This window comes from Hipposideros armiger, unplaced genomic scaffold (genome assembly GCF_001890085.2).
Source record: "Hipposideros armiger isolate ML-2016 unplaced genomic scaffold, ASM189008v1 scaffold_1015, whole genome shotgun sequence".
In the NCBI taxonomy this organism is placed as follows: domain Eukaryota; kingdom Metazoa; phylum Chordata; class Mammalia; order Chiroptera; family Hipposideridae; genus Hipposideros; species Hipposideros armiger.
In genome coordinates this window covers 340,184-356,797 of record NW_017732365.1, presented here as the reverse complement: position 1 = coordinate 356,797, position 16,614 = coordinate 340,184, and the positions used below count along the sequence as shown (strand labels likewise).

Here is a 16,614-nt window from a genome sequence, read left to right as displayed (position 1 = left end):
GTCTACCAGGCAGCTGGTGGTGAGCTTGGCCATTCAACTGAGGAAAATGAGTGCGGTGGTTATTTGGGGTTGAGAAGCCCGGAGTGGGCGACCCAGGACCAGAAGAGTCAGTTCCTCCAGGAGCAACCCAGAGAAGATGAAAGATGGGGATGGAGCATTGCCGATTTCAGCTTTGCACCGAGCTCAGAGCCAGGAGTGCGTCTGAGCTCACGGGTCACCTTTGGGTAGTTCAGATACCACAGAGTGACTTCCAAGTCTGCCTCTCCAAGGGACATGACCATGAATTTGGTTTTTAAAAACTTCAGCAAATCACGAGTATACGTGATGTAAGGGGTGACTGGTTAGCTCAGTCGGTTAGAGCGTGGTGCTGATGACACCAAGGTTGCCGTTTCAACCCTTGCATGGGCCACTGTGAGCTGTGCCCTCCCTAAAAGAGTCGATTATGCCATTGTAGCATGAAAGCAATGTGTAACCAATGACTATGACTGTCCCCCAATTAAAAAAAAAAAAGAGTACACGTGACATAAGAGTAATGAATACTTTTTTTTTTTTTTAGCTGAGCCATCCTGCCACCTGTTGGCAGCTCAGCAGCAGCTCAGCTCGGGCCGGGACTCAAACCGCTGTTGCTCAGAGCTCGCACTCTTGAGCGAGCTCTTAACCAACTGAGCCACTCGGCCGGCAGAGTAATGAATGCTTTTGCCAAAGAATACAGAATAGAAACTTGACCAAGGCATTAAATGCCCAAAGCTGTAGAGCCAGGCAGATTTTGATGAAACAAAGGGCTTATCCCTGAGAAAGGCAACTTAAAACGAATTCTTCTAACTTAATAGGTGTCAGTAATGGGCTGATTCCCTAACTGGGAATGACAAAGAAGTGGGCAAGACCACGCAAACATCTCCGAAGCCTCGATCACCTGCTGCTTCACATAATAATCATACCAGTATTTCTGAATGACTGATTTGCCAGGCAGAAGATGTAGGCCTACTCAGCGCTGAGCAAACTGGCTGTGGGGACCAGCCAGCTCCAGGACAGACCACACCCCCTGGGGTAGGTCTGAACAGGTGAGACCACAGAGCGGAGCAGTTGCTATGATGGGGTCTCAGTTGCTAGGAGAACCCCTGCCCCTTCCTGGGAGGAGTGTGGCCAGCAGCTGAGAGGCATGTGGCTCAAGGGAGCAGGTGCAGTTGGGCCTGAGAAGCCACCATGCCACCTCCCCCTCTACTCCAGCTGGACAAGGGGCCACCAGCATCCACCCTGATTCTCTCATTAGAAGCAACCTGCTGCTTGGGCGGCCCCAGTGCCTGGGCTTCCGCCATCCACCTGCTGGCTGCCTGCGATGGGCAGGGCAGGTGCAGGCACAGAGACGGGGCAAGAACGGGGTAGGCAGGAAGCAGCAGGTGGAGTGTGCCCTTGCTCTGCCACAATCCCACCACTTTGAGTGTATGTCCTCAGGAAAAAGGGCACCACTGCGAAGGAAGCCCTGTTCAGGCCTATCCCAGGTGTACGGCGGGATTATCACCATGCTGATCGGTCAAGCAGCTCTCGATGGCCTCTGGCCCCAATAGCACTTGTACGTTGTCTCGTCCTCATAACCCACTTCCCTCAGGTGTCAACCAGGGGTAACTTCCAGGGCCAGGGTCTGATACAGCAGGAACGCTGACTAAATGCAGGGACTGGATCAGTCTACACAGGAGACAGAAACCCAATCCCAGGGCCAGTCCTGGGCCCAGAGGGGTGAATGAGGCATGGATCCGGGGTTCCAGATTTCCATGCAGTGCCAGGCAACCTCAGGGGACGGGTGTGGTAAGAGCGGCTGTGTTTGCAGGATGCTCCCGTCCGCCTTCTGGATGCAAGAGCACCTGTCCGCTGTGAGGAGGAAGTGGCTGCAGCGGGAACTGGCCCCCAGTGGAGTCAGACCCTCCAGGGAAACCCCTTCTTCACCATAACCCGCCTCCCACAGCAGCACCCACCAGTCAGACCGGGAGGCCAGGAAGGCCCAGCTGGCTCAGCTCACTGTATATGGATTACCAACCACCTGCCACCCAGGGGCTTTGGGCCCAGGCTTCGGGGCTCCTGAGGGATAAAGGCAGGGGTCACACCCTCCTCACATTAAGGTGGGGAAACTAAGGTTGGGCAGGGGAGATCAGAGCGTGGGGGGGACCAGGGCTTTGTAATCCCTGGCCCTGGGTTACTGCTCGCTGAGGCCGCACCTCTCATTACTTAGAAGCAACAGAAGAAACGCTGCCAGCGCCATGCGCTGGGTGTATAAACAGATAGCATGGTGCTGTAGCAGAGCTCGTCCGGCAGCAGGACCCCCCACCCCGCCCCGTGTGGGTGCTTCATTGCTTCCCTCCACCTTGAGGTCAGGAGAGGGAAGTCAGCAGGGAGGTGAAGCCAGCACAGGCTGGCCCTGTGGCTGGGCCCTCCCAGACATGACCCTGTTGCCCTACAGAGGTACCTGAGGGCTTCACCTGGCAAGGACGGGGGACCCGCTCTCCCTAAGGTAGTAAGTCCGCACTTTTACTGGGCTGCCCCGAAGAACCAAGGCGAGGCTGTCAGACCCTCTCTGCCCAGCTCCCCAGCCACCAGTAGGCCGGTGGGACAGGAAGTCCCTGGGCCAGGGCCCCAGAAGCTCCTCCTCCTTCCACTGCAGCTCAGCTCGGCCACTGACGGCTCCCTCTCCCTGCTGAGCACCGACACGGCCATTCCAAGAGTTTGGTCAGCGCTCTCTTTCCACAGGTGGGGAAACAGACTCAGAGGAGCAGGGGCCTGGCCAAGGTGACGGGTCGGGCCAGGGCAGGCTGGGACTGCCCGTCCAGCACTTTCCAGGTTCCATCGCACTGCACCCCCTTGGCAGGCGATACACTGGTCCATTTCCTTGAGAATGCTGGCATGGCTTCTGCACTAGACCATAAGCTCCTAAGCTCCATCTATCCTCAAAGATGGGAGAACGGGGCCAGGCCTACACCAGGCACTCGCTGAAGCTCTGCCCACGGTCGGCGACGCCCCGTTTCTTGCCTGTCCTAAGGTTCAACAGCAAACTGCCTCCCCTGGGTAAGCGTGGGGTGAAGAGGCAGCGAGAGAGGGAGGAGGGGAAGGGGGAGGCAGAAAGAGGCCGGCTGGGAGGTGGGTTGGGAGCAGCCGGCCCTGGTGGGGAATGCCTGCCATTCTTCAATCTGTGCCCACACAGCCGGGATCTTCCACCCACCAGGAAAGGGAAATTGAAAGCATCCCCATCCGACCATGTGAACGTGGCCCAGAGACTTTGGGATTAGAGGCCGAGCCCCCTGGGGGGAGGCTGGGGGCGGTGGGGTGGCCATGTGGCAATGTTCTTCATCAGAGGACAGGAAAGCTGCAGTTTCCTGTTTCCGGTGCTGGGGTCCCTGGGAGCTTCTCTCCTGGCAAGAGGAGGCAACAGGCAGTGCCGGCTTTCTGTGGTCGGGGGAGATCGCATGTCGGCTCTGGGATGCACAGAAGCCAGTCCAGCCCGGGTAGCCAGGCAGGCCCGGGGCTCACACAGAGGTCAGCGGATCTGCTGCGGAGATGGTGCCTGCCCCCCTCTGCCACTCACCCACCTTCCTGGCAGGTGGTGGGCTGCTAGGGTGGTGGGAAGCAGCCGGGATTTCTCTCCATTTGGCTCCAGAAGCCAGGCATCAGATTTCAAGGCCGCCTCGTTGGTTGTGAAATCGAGACAGGAGTCAGTCCCCCAGTTCTCTGAGCCGGTGTCCCCTGCCTAGCTCTGCCAGCCATGGGTGTCCATGGCAGCCCGTGGGACCCCCGTGGGCAGGTTCTACTCTGCCCGTGGTCCTTCCTACCCAGTTGCTTACGTGACCCTGTGACCTGGGGCTGAGCAAGGGTTACGGGCCAGGAGCCCGGGGAAGCAGCCGCGTGCAGGGGTGGGAGGAGAAACCCCTTCCTGCGCCGGGTTCAGCATCCCCGCAGTGCGGAGCCTCCAGACAGCCCCGGGGCTTAGACAGAGCTTTCCCGAGCCCCACCCCTTAGACCTGAACAGGGAGCGAGGCGCTCCACAACCTCAGCACCAGAGGCCGGAGGATCAAAACCTGCTCTGTCATCTCCCTCTGGGCCCTGATCCAGCCTAATGGTAATTAGCGGAGCCTCATTACCCGGGCCCTGGTGAGGCAACTGCCAGGGACCACCACAGAGAGGTAATCAAGTGCAGCTGCCGGCTGGAGCGGAGCCTTTCTAGGTCAGAGGCTGCCTGGGAGAGGCCAGGGAAGAAGATGAAGTGATTCGGGAGCTTCAAGGCGATGCCCACCCCCTTAGGGGACCCGGGGAATAGGCCTGTCTGATCACTGACCAGCGCCCGCCTGACAGAACAGGAGTCTCACAGAAGAATTTCTGACCCTGATAGGTCATGAGTCAGGGGACCTTCCCAGGCGGGACCTCGCTGCTGCGCCCTTCCCCATGGGCGGCCACCCCCACATTTCAAAAGCCGAGTGCTGCAGGCAGCTGCTCTCCCAATCCGCCTGAGAGAGATGAAAGGCCTTGCTCATCTCCACGGAGGGCTGGCCAAGATCTCTGCTAGCTTAATTCAGCAAGCTCGACTCCCACTGGTCCTCAAACAGGAACAAAGGGGAAACGGCAAAATGACCACTGGAGCAATGGCTGGCTGCTGAGGGGACCACAAGTGCCCTGCCACCGGTCACTGAGTGTGTCAGGGTGACGGCGGGCACTCTGGGGCTCCCAGGAGGGTCAACCCTTGGGCCACAGAGCATGTAGCCGGGGTTTCTGTTGAGTTTCTTGTCATCCCCATGTAAACTGGGAACAGGCTTCTAGAAACGATGTTCAGTCCCCAGGTGACCAGTTGACCTGCCTCCCTAATAAGTGCCCTGAGCCGAGTCCCCTGAGGCCTGTGGTCCCCAGATGACCTTTACTCACTTTTTTAAGGGTTCAATCACAGTCTTTTGAATCTGGTTCACCTGTCAAAAGAAAAACCCAATGACATCAAAACTGGGGGAAGCCAGATTCTTCCTAAAGGGGGAAGACTCCTCATTCCTGCGAAGAGGAAGGAGACCTGTCAGGGGCACCCGGAGAGCCCAGCAGGGAGGGGCCAGAGCAGGACAGGCCAGGCACGTGCCCCTAACTGCAGCTGGAGTGAGGCAGAGACGGTGCTCAGGAAGCCTGATGGGACACAGGCAGCACCTGGTCCTTGCTCCTGGTCGGCTCTCGTCCTGCCAGCTGTTGTCTGCCCAGGCTGCTAATGGCCTTGCTCAGGGAGGAGGCTGGGTGGGCACAGCTGACCTGCGTCTCCCTCATGGCCTCACTGTGAGGGACGTGAGCTCATGGGAGCCCCGGGAAGCAGGTCGGCTGGGAAGAGGCTGCCAGGGCTTGGGCATAAGGCGCCCAGAGAGGAGCCTGGGCCCTGGTGAGGACTCCACGTGGGAGCCCCTCCGGACAGAAGCTACCAGCAGGCAGAGGGAGACTCAGGCCCCAGTCACCTTTTCCTGATTGAAGGCGTCCATCCGTTTCATGGCCGTGTCCAGGGCTGTCACCATGTTTAGAAAGTCCTGGTCTTGCTCGCAGAGGGGGTTGGATAGCAAGTCCAAGGATATCTTGACGGCAGATTTGGACATGGCTGTAAGAAGTCAAAGCTCGGTGAGCTTGTGAAGAGACGGGCTTCCAGGCTTTGTCCTCAGACTCCCTGTCCTCCCTTGTCCAGAGGCCTCCCCCATGTGACCTCCACCCATGGCCACAGGCCATCAAAACTACAAAGCCCTACAGAGCCACAAGACACTAGTCCTTATTGCATAATGTTCATTCCTGACCATCTGACACTGTTCCAGGTAGCTCTTTGGGGCAGCTTTACCTGTTGCAATGACAGTGTTCCAAACTCAGGGTTATAACAGAATCATCTGGGTGGGAAAGGGTAAGAAATGCAGACTTGTAGCTCCAAAGACTCTAATTCAGTAAGCCTGGAGGCATTAAAAGAATACCTCTCCAGGTGGCTGGGAGGTGCAGCATGATTTGGGGGACACAGGAACATAGTACGCTACAATAGGGTGGCGAACTTACTATAAAGAGCTAGACAGTCCAGATTTTAGGCTTGGCAGGTCACATGGTTGCTGTTGCCACCACTCAGCTCTGCCACAGACAATACCTAAAGACTGGGTGTGGCTGCATTCCAATAAAACTTTATTGACAAAACAAAGCCAGATTTGGTGTAGCTAGGTAACCCCCGGTTTCAATGACACACGGTAATAAGAAGGAAAGGAAGCAATAGGTCAGAGCATTGCCCGTACTGGAAAGGCAGTGGGGAAGGATAAGGAAAGATGCCATTCGGCTAAATCAGAACTAACTTCAAAACAATGACAGATAGGCTCCAAAAGCAGACCCTTGGCTTGCTTCACACATAGTTTGGAGATACTAAGGGCCAGGAGCGAGGGCAGTCATGTTCAGACGCGCCCACATCCTCTGGATGGCCCTGGCCCGAGGCTCTGTGGCACAGGCCACAGGAACCAGCACTCCACCCAGCTGTGGTGGCTGCTGCTGTGCTCGGGGACAGGGGGGAGTGGGGATCTGCAAATGAAGGGTGACCTCAAGCCACTCCTCAGGGACGTCTGTCGGATATCTACTAAGGGCACTTACTTCAAAGGCAGCCTAAGGTGACTGGGGGAGGAGGGCGTCCACCTAGGTCGGTCCCGCCCAGTCCTGGCCAGTCAGGGTGTGTGTGTGTGTGTGGTGTGTGTGTGTGTGTGTGTGTGTGTGTGTGTGTGTGTGGTGCCACCTACCCAGGTCCGCATCGGTGCTCTTCTTCATGTCCTTTTGGAGCCTTCTGGTCTGTTCTTCCAGCCTGCAAGGCAGGAGCGCGGGCCTGGCATCCAGCATCGCCAGCTGGCTTTCGCCCTCTCTCTTCCCATCTACCTAAGGGAAGCCCAACCTTGCACTCTGGAATGTCTGTTAGGGAGAGAAGTGCTCCTCCTCTGTGGGATTTTCTTCCCCACCAACCGAAGGGCCACTACCAGCTCTGCGTGAGGCCAAGCACCCAAAGGCTACGAATTAACGACTGTCATACAGCCATCAGTTGGGGGGGAATTTCTGGCAGGTGGTGAACTGAGCTGCCCTCGGCTGCCACGGAGCAGCCCACTAACGGGTGGTGAGCAGCCCAAACCATTCTGGAATTGAGACCTGGTGAAGGTGCTTGCCCTTCTCCCACCCTTCCCCACCCAAAGCCTTCTGGGGTTTGACACTCACTGCTGGAGTTTTCCATACTCCCTTTCAAAGTCTCTCTCCACCTGTAACGAGATAGATAACTCAATCACTGGAGAAATGACAACACGCTGGAAAAAATCTGCCAGCCTCCTGACACTCCCTCCACACCCTCCCCTGTCTGCAGAAACAGCGCTGTCCAGTTCATACAGGCACCAGCAGGTCATTAATGACACAGTACCCCTGTGTTCCCAAATTAATTAAGTGCTTGCTTCAGGGTGAGAGACTCCCCTCCCAGATGCACCAGCCAGGCAAGCACCAGCGGATTGCGGCTCCGTTCTTCCACCACAGGCAGGGAGGTGCGGAGCTGTGTTCCCTCTTCTCACCCTCCCCTCCTGTGGCAGGGAAGCTGCTCAGAATGGGACTGACACTCAGCCAGGGTGGCAGCAGGGCACAGAGGAAACGGGCAGGTCTGCACTTCAGTTCTGTCTCTGCTACTTCACAGCTCTGAGACCCGAAAAGGTCGCCTCCCTGTCACAGCCCTGGTTTCCTCACAGGTCCTACCACCTGCCACAGGATCAGGGTAGATGAAGGAAGATCACATACCCACGCTCTGTACGCTGGGATGTACCAAACACCGACACTATTACTACTGACTCCCGCAAGGCTCCCTCTGTTCTTAATTAGTTATCAGATTTCCCCAATGCCAGCAATATTTAAACCGAACGGGTGTGAGTCCTGGACCCAATTCTGCCGCCCAACATGTCAGGTGAAGTCAAGAAAGTGACTTGTAACTTCCATGCCTGAATTTCCCCCTCTGTAAAACGGGGCCTCGGCAATGGCTCTCAGGGGGGTGGCCTGTGAAGTCAGTGACATCTTAGAGCCTAACGAAGGGGACGAGGAGATGCTTCTCCTTCCTTCTCTTCCACAGAGGCCATGCCACTCCCTGGCTTCCCTGTGGAGCCTCTGGGCTCTTGGAGAAGTAAAACCAGCTACCTGCAGGGAGTGTTCTCTGTGTGCTTCCGTGAACGCCTTCTCCTCCACAACTCAGCCAGGAGGCAGGGGTACTTAATGGCCCTCACTGTCCTGAGGAGGTCATGGGGACAGAGGTGAAGTTGCCTGTGCAGGGTCATACCACTATGAGGGGCCGAGCTCCCAGGCCTGTGCTCTTAACTGTCATTCCAAAAGGGAAAAAGGCGTTTGCTGAGGAATTAAAGCCATGACCTAAGAAAGATGGGTTCCTGCCTGTTCCTGAGGCCCCTGCCAGTGAAAGTCCTAAATCCCGACTTTCACTCTCGTTCCAGATTGAAAGTCAGGGAGTATAAATTTGCAGAAACTGTCAAAGCCCCACTGCTCTTCACCAGCAGGCCCTTCCACCAATGGTGTCCCAGCAAAAGAGTATTCTGAACCCTATCGACGCCATACTCCATATTTGGATTTAGGTAAACTCAACATAGTCACAGAATAGCAGGACATTATTCAGGCCAACTATTTCATATTATACATGAGGAGAATGAAGCCCAGAGAGGGATGTGACTGATGTAAGGATGCAGGGCTAGTGAATAGCAAAGAATTAAGACTCCTAGGTTCAGGCCTTTTATTTTTTTAAATTATACCCATTCATGCCACAAATATTTAATGAGCACCTATTAAGTGCAATGCATTCTGCCAGGTGCTAGGCATACGCTGGTGAATAACAGACATAGGCCCTAGTGAGGGACACACACACATACACACACACACCCTGCAATCGGTGGGAAGCCCTGTGGAGGGCGTGGGCGGGCGCAGTGAGAATGACAGGGACCCGACTCAGCTGAGGTCATTAGGGAACAAGAGCGGGTCACCTTCCTCATCTGAACTGGAAAATGTAGAAGCAGGAACACTTTTCCTTACTTTATGATCCTAGTGTCTAGAACCCAACACCAAGTTGGGAGGTATAACTCACCATTGGTTATTACAATATTATTGACATATTCCCTATGCTGTACTTTACATCCCCGTGGACTACCTTGTAACTACCAATTTGTACTTCTTAATTCTTTCACCTTGTAATAACTATGTACGGTGCCAGGTGGATACTGGATTTATCGGGAGATCACTTCCTAAATTATACAAATGTCTAACCACTGTGCTATATACCTGAAACTAATGTAAAATAATGTTGAATGTCAACTGTAATTAAAAAATTAAAGAAAGACTATGAAGCCCAAAACAAAAAATCCCCCAAAACAAACAAACCTCACGTGGTGCCCCAGCCTCCTAGCCTATAATCTTTCCCCCTCTTTTCAGCAGACCCTCTCTTTCTCTATCCAGGAACCCAACATTTTTATCATCGCCTTCCTTATGATCCATCAAAAGCTACTCTTAAGAAAGAACTCAAAATTCACTCCCACTAAGGCATATATATATATATATATATATATATATATATATATATATATATATATACCCACTAAGAGTTTAAAGTGTTACCTGCTGCCGGGGGTTTAGAGTTGGACAGGAATCAGAGTCATAGCAAAAGGCGTCTGGAGATGTGTTCTGGAGCAAGGGGGCCTTGCCCCGGCCCTGCCATGTCTGCACTGAGATTGGCCTAGTCCTTACTCCAACAGTGCTGGGAGGGAGGCGGGGAGAGGAACAGGGAGAGGCAGATAAAGACATAAGCTGATACTAGCTGTGCAGCATTACAAACGTTTCCTAACGTTTCTGAGTCTCAGCTTCTTGTCTAGGAAAACGGGATATTTCATCTGGCCTCACCCCTCGTAAGTTTCAGGGGCTGATAAGGAAACAGGGTCACTGCATCAGCCTCACAGGCTTGGTGGGAGGATCGCAGCAGTAGGTGTGGGGTGTGGGGCACAGAGCAGGGAGCCTGGCCCACGGACGGTGTTCCTTGCTCCTCCACACTGGGGTGGTGAGAGGACCAGGGCACTGTGGGTGCAGACTAGTCTGTGACCCTCTGGCAGAGAGGAAAGCAGTGCAAAGCACACGGCCCACCGACAGCTAGGACGCCCCCATTCGGGCTAAGCCTGAAGTCCTGCGCCTGGGGGCTGTGCTGGGGCCTCCCGTCAAGGACATTTCTCCTTTCTTACTTCGTAGGATGTGACAGCTGAACACAGTCTTTACATATTGAAAGTGGTTTTTTCCCCCAAAAAAGATGAAATTAAAAATTAAGATTAAGGATGTCTTGGCCAGAATATAGCTCTCCTGAAGACGCAGAACACAAATTAGGTGCTCTGCGGGGGGAGCGCCTGCCGGCCCGCCCGAGCTGCAACCCTGGCTCCTGGCACTCTGTTGCAATCCCCAGCGGGCTGATGTGTGTGGGATGTCAGAGAACACCTGGTCTCCCTGGCTGGGATTGCTCCGACTTGCACAGAGAAGGACTGCAGGTTTCCTCACGGGCTGGATTATGCTGGTTGATGAGAAACGTTAGGTCTCACACTAGAAGCTGGGAAGCATGTTGGGGTGGGAGCTTGGTTCTTGGACTTCATGCCGCTCAGGGCCATCTGACAGCCTAACAGAAGGTCATGAACGTTTCACCTCCTCTGCTTCTGGTAGCCACGTGTGTGCTGCTTCTATCACTCACTGTCCTGAGATCTCTCTCCTTCACTGGGGAAAGATCCGGGGGATCCCACCAGGATTCTAGCCCCTCAGACAGGGAATAAAGGGACACACTGGGGTCTCATTCCAAGGTCTATCCTTCCTGAGGGAAAGAGCCAAACACAAAAGATCTGAACATCTTTGAACGCTTGATGCCTCTGCCAAAAAGGCAGCTGGACCCCAGTCAACAATGCAAGTGTAAACACATGTGCAGGGCTGTCAGCGGGTCATGGCGGGCGGGCGGGTGAGGTTAGCGCAGGGAGAATCAAGTGCGGGACAACCACCTCGGCAGCTACCCACTCCCTGCATTCTAGAAGGCTCAGGGTGGACGGGAGGGACTGTACAGCTCACCGTTCTCCCCAGTGCTGCCGAGTCAGGCTGGCACGTCACAGGAGCTCAGGACTTGTTAAATGAATGAATGGGCTGAGTTCCCACCCAAACCTACACTCCTGGTGAAGTGGAAAACAAGACCAGCTGAGAAGCCCCCCTTTAAAGTTGCTCAGTGGGGGAAGAAAGCAGCCTCCCTGTGGCATGTTACAACAGGACAGGAATGGGGCTGAGGGCCCCTCCACTTTGCACCTGGAAATCTTTCTCAAGTGAAGGCTCTATGTGGTGGGACTCTTCTACCTGACTTCCCAGAGTGCACACCTAGCTAGAAATCCAGGTGTGCGAGACCCAGGGTAACCCTTGCTTCAGAGAGCCCTCCCAGCCTCTCAGGCTATGGAGGAAAGCATAGCTTCTTTTAGCCACACTAAGCTGCTCCGGCTACTTTATGGGACCGGGGGACCAGAGGGGACTTAGGGTGGGGAGATGGGGGGGCTTCTGTTCTTCCATTTCAGTGCTACTGGTCAGCGCCTGCAGAGAACCTGCCATTCCAGCCAAGGCCGTGACAATACTGGAATCTGTGTTAATCACCTGGGCACAGGAGAACAGTGAGGGCAGACACACAATGCTTCCTTTGTGTCTGACAGTTGGGTGCCTTGAGCCAAAAACCTCCTGAAACTCCCTGAAGATAACATGAGTATTTCTTCCCATGACAGGGGAGCCGTGACTTTCAATAACCCAGGCAGCCCCATCTGCTCCCCTCCCTGGAAGTGCCTGGACAAGAACAACAGAGTGTGTCACCACTCTTGGGGGCAGCTGCGGAGATGCTGAGACAGCCCCAGCCTGTCTGTGGGTGGAGGGCAGGACGCTGAAGAGGCAGGGTCTTGCTGCAGACACTTCCATGCCGCCTGGGAGTTGAGGAAGCCAATAGCTGTCCCAGCCTGTGCTTTGCTGCACTGGGGAATCTAGCTGCCGGCACCAGGAAAGACCTTGGTGGTTTATAAAGAGTCAAACTGACTGTCGTTCTGCGATGTATTTAGTATTTATTGAGACCTTACTATGTGCCAGGCACTGTGTGAACTGCTTCATATACATCACCTCATGTGAGACTCGTCAGACATCAGTGACACAGGTCCTAGCATTACCCTCACTGTACAAAGGAGAAAGCGGAGGCCCAGAGAGGGGATGGAACTTGCGTAAGGCCACAGACAGCACACCAGAGCCAGGATGGGAATCCAAGCACGGAGCCTTCGAAGTCCTGCTTCTTACCCGCTGCTTGAGGCCCAGTCTGCGGGGGGGGGGGGGGGGGGGGGGGGGAGCTGCTGCCACAGTTAAGGCCCACAGTTCCCTCCCGAGCGGGACCAATGCTAGGAAGGGGAGAAGGACCCATAGAGGGCCACACGGCCGAGGGTTTTCTCCGGCTGTGCATCTGCCCTCCCCCTGGGGAGTCCCTGCCACTCCTCAGACTAAAACACCCACAGATCTTTCCATCAACAAACTCTGGCAAAGAAGCTAGACACTGCATTGAAGCTTACGCTTTTCTGTGGAGGACAAAGGCCACCTTGATAAAGGTTGGGGAGTTGGTTTGTTTGTTTGTTTTGTTTTTTTTGTTGTTTGGTAGTGTTGAGAAAAGAAGACCCTTCTCCAAACCACTTCCCTTTCAGATCTGCCCGGGATTAAACTCTGGAGACTGAAAGCCACACCTTCCCACTTCCTGTAGCCGGCCAGAGCCCAGCACTGTTACGCCCAGATCCTCTGTGCTTCAGCCGAGAGCCTCCACAGATGGTCAGCCTCTGCATGGGAGGTAAACTCTCTCCTTGGCCTGCCTTTGTTTGCAAAGGGGAGGGCTCTTTTAACGCGGGCCCATTTCCTTTTAAGTGACCTAACTTTGGACTCCCCAAAGATAGAGCCATCAGATGGTCCACATCAGATGGTCAGATGTGCGCCGAGCTTCCCTTCCCGCCAAACTGAAGCAACATCTTTCCCGTAGTTCTGAGTCCTGAGCCAAGGAGGGGACGAGGTTATGAAGACAAGGAGAACCGCCAGGGGCTGGGATGACAGTCACGGGCCTCCACCATGCTTCCTGGAGCTGTCACAACAAGAGATGCTCTACAGGGGCCGGCCAAGTGGTTCAGTTGGTTAAGAGCTTGCTCAAGAGCGCGAGCTCTGAGCAACAGGGTTGCCGGTTTGATTCCCACATAGGCCAGTGACGCTGTGCCCGAGTTGAGCTGCCAACAGGTGGCAGGATGGCTCAGCTGGTGAGAGCACGTGCTCTTAACAACAAGGCTGCCTGTTCGAGATGGTGGGCGTAACTAAGACTGAGCTCGGCACCTTGAGCTGAGCTGCCTCCCGGGTGGCTCAGTGGATGGAGTGCGCACTCTTAACAATGAGACTGCTGGTTCGATTCCCGCGTGAGATGGTGGCTATGACTACCCGCAGCTAACTGAACACAGCGCTTTGAGCTGGCGGCAAGAGTCGACTTGGAACTAAGCTAGCTGTGCCCTCCACAACTAAGATTGAAAGACAATAACTTGGCTGTTCCCCTCCCCCAATTAAAAATAAAATCTTCAAAAAAAAAAAAAGAGAGCCTCTACAGTTATGGTCTCCCATGTTAACACCAAGAGCCTCACTCAGATTTGTGGGTGAGGGAGCTGAAGCGGCTATTCTTTACTAGAACCCCCAAACCTATGCTGCCTGAATGAGGCAGCATAAAACAATGGAAGGAGTATTGAACAGAGGCTCAGACTTGAGTTCTAATTCGAGCACTGTCAGCATTAGCTTTGTCCAACTTTATTTAGCGAGTGATTGCAATGCCATGGTCTCAGTTTCCTCATCAGGAAAAATCAGGCGGTTGGACTAGATGATCTCTTAAGGGCTTCCAGCTCTAACTTCTATGATTCTCTCCCTGTCCCATTCTGGAGATAAAATAGGGATAGAAACTGTGGGCTTACAAGGGGGGTCGGATTCAATTATCCCCCCTGTGCTGAGTGTGAGTGACTCTGGGTCCCGGTTAAGAATGCATTTGACAGTGGAGAGAAAGGGACCCGGAGCCCTGGAGACGCTTCCTGGTTTTTCACATGGCCTGAGGTGGCCTGGGATAAAGGCCTCCTGGGACGTGTCCTTGGCAGAGGTCTGTTTCAGGTGCCCTCTTAGGAACATGCAGACTGTGTACCAGATCCCAGGGATGGGCTGTCGGAGCAGTGTTCCTCCTTGCCTGTGGCATCTACCTCTTCCACCTGGGGCTGAGCTGAGGAAGGAGTACGTCCCAGGACAGGAGGTCCCTGCAAATCCCCGTCTATGTGAGGTACTGGAGCTACGCGACTGGGAATGAGAAGGCCCAGGTTCTGCCTTCCTCCGAGCCCCATGGTTGTTGAGTCAACACTCTGGTTCTATGTGAAAGCCAGGTGAGACGGAAGTGACTCTCAGAATGAAAGAATCGGGTTACTCACTGTTTTGGGGACAATCTGTTTCTTGGGCTGCCCAATCTTGAAAGGAATCCTGTAAGAGAAACAGACAAAGAGGGATGTTAGGAGAAATGGGGAAGGATGTAGCTGAAAAGAACTGATGAAGTACAGGCCACTTGTCCTCCAGGAGGGTAAACAACAGTGGCAGTGGCTCGCTCCCGGTCACTGTACCACATCCCTGTGGGTCTAGGACCAGGAGCAGCCAGGCTGGGCTCTGGGACAGTCATTCTCCTGTGGGCAGAGTCAGACGGATGGCCCGGGCACCACCTTTTGCCCCAGGGCATCTTTCCTACTAAGAGTCTGTTGCTTAAATACATTGCCAAGGTCAAGGCAGGAAAGGGGAGATACTGGACGAGTAATAGTCACCATAAACCTTGTATCTCGAGGAGCTGCAAAGTCAGAAATTACAGGCTCGCTTGGATCGCTATCATCCTTGAAAACACGCCTTTAAAAACACCGTAAAAGCCATGTATCGTCTGTATTAGGTTCTTCACCCCTTCTATACAGAAGGGCAAATTGTGCATCTGAAGAGCCTCTTCTATGGCTGGGGAGAGATGACGAATTGTAGGAACATCAAGGACCAGCCAGGCTGGGTTATCTCCCAGGAGACCTGACAAAATCTAAGTGCGGCTAACTCTGAGAAGAATCTGAAATCCAGCCCACGTTTGCCTTGAACTTGCTGGGAAGCTCTGCACCTCAGGTTCCAGCGTGGCATAACAGGAGGACGGTCACGGTTTAGGAGTCTGAATCTGAGCACCAGTCCTACCTCCACCTTCCCTGTGCAGGCTGCCCTTTGGCAGGTAACCACTGCCCTGCGCCTTAATTTCCTAAGAGGGTTAAATTAGATAATCTAGGAGCTTCCTTAAGGCACTGAAAATTCTGATTCTACAATTCTGAGCAGTGTGGCCAGGCTAGAAAGCACACAGTGCACCCCAGCAGCTACAGACACATCGGCTCCCCACCCCCGCAGGGAGGAATGAGGTAAGCACCCTGGGCATTGGCTCAGGGAAGAGGGCTACAGCAGGAGCCCTGAGGGCACAGGTCAGACTACCATTCCCACTACTTTTGTCTCTTCCATTCAAACCTCCCGCTTCCACTCTGTACCCACCCCCTCCACCAGGCCCCTTCCCTCCACTCCCCCGTCTCTCAGAGCCTGGCTGCTCTTGGCCCAAACTGACCAACACTGTTGCTAAACCCAACGGTATAATTAACCACCGATAATAACCCCAGACAGTGATCTGGTTAGAGGATGGGCCAGCCTGAGTCACAGTGGTTTAAATTTAATTTCTGGAGGACATCCTGTTTATTGTTAACCCACCCCGTAATTTGGGAGCGTTAACCCTTTGGGGGCTGGCTGATTTCACATGGCTTCTGTAAGCAAATAATCTCTGGCTATATAAATACCAGGGGGAAAGGTAAGCCATGGAACTGAAAAGGAAAGTAAAAATGAAATTGCTCTTTCCCTTTGTCGGACCTAAAGGGGAAAGGTTAAGGGAAGATGAGCCCCTCAGTCTTCTCCCTGGGCCCCCAGTTACTTTCCCCGAAATCGGATTGCGGTTGACTGACACAATGGTCTTGGAAGTGAACAACTGCCCTCAAGGACCATTTTGGTGACAGTGTAAATGAGGTCCTGGTGGCATTGTGAAAAGATTGATCCAGTTCTGCACGAAGCATGTTGTGGTATAAAAAGCTCCACACCAGGAATCAGGGAACCTGACTAGTTTTGTGATTTGGACAAATTGCAATCTCTCTGGAGCTCAGTTTCTTAAACTATAAAATAAAGGCGTTGGGGATGGTAAAAGAAAGAAAAGGGGGTTAAATATATGGTGACAGAAGGAGAACTGACTCTAGGGTGGTGAGCACACAATGTAATATACAGACGATGTATTCTAGAAATGTACACTTGAAACATATAATTTCACTAACCAATGTCACTGCAATAAATTTAATAATAAAAAAACAACCAAGTAGCTGGAACTTCAGTTCTAAATGGACTCTCTGTTCTAAGAATATGGGGAGTCAGATGAAAATACTAAAGAATTCTCAGAGTGGTCTTCAAAATGAT

General features: G+C 53.7%; 1 protein-coding gene across 2 annotated transcripts in view; it reads right to left on the bottom strand.

The window, feature by feature from the left end:
• The window catches only part of BIN3 (bridging integrator 3), a 40,587-nt gene that overhangs the window by 5,069 nt on the left and 18,904 nt on the right, over positions 1-16,614 (bottom strand). The window contains exons 2-6 of one of the 2 annotated variants that reach the window (XM_019631584.1): positions 14,535-14,583; positions 7,213-7,253; positions 6,750-6,811; positions 5,460-5,596; positions 4,900-4,940 (exon numbers count right to left, since the gene is read on the bottom strand). In XM_019631584.1, the coding sequence (XP_019487129.1) occupies positions 4,900-4,940; positions 5,460-5,596; positions 6,750-6,811; positions 7,213-7,253; positions 14,535-14,583 (330 nt within the window). Of the gene's footprint in view, positions 1-4,899; positions 4,941-5,459; positions 5,597-6,749; positions 6,883-7,212; positions 7,254-14,534; positions 14,584-16,614 lie in introns of those variants that run through there. The other variant, XM_019631585.1, reaches the window with a different exon arrangement.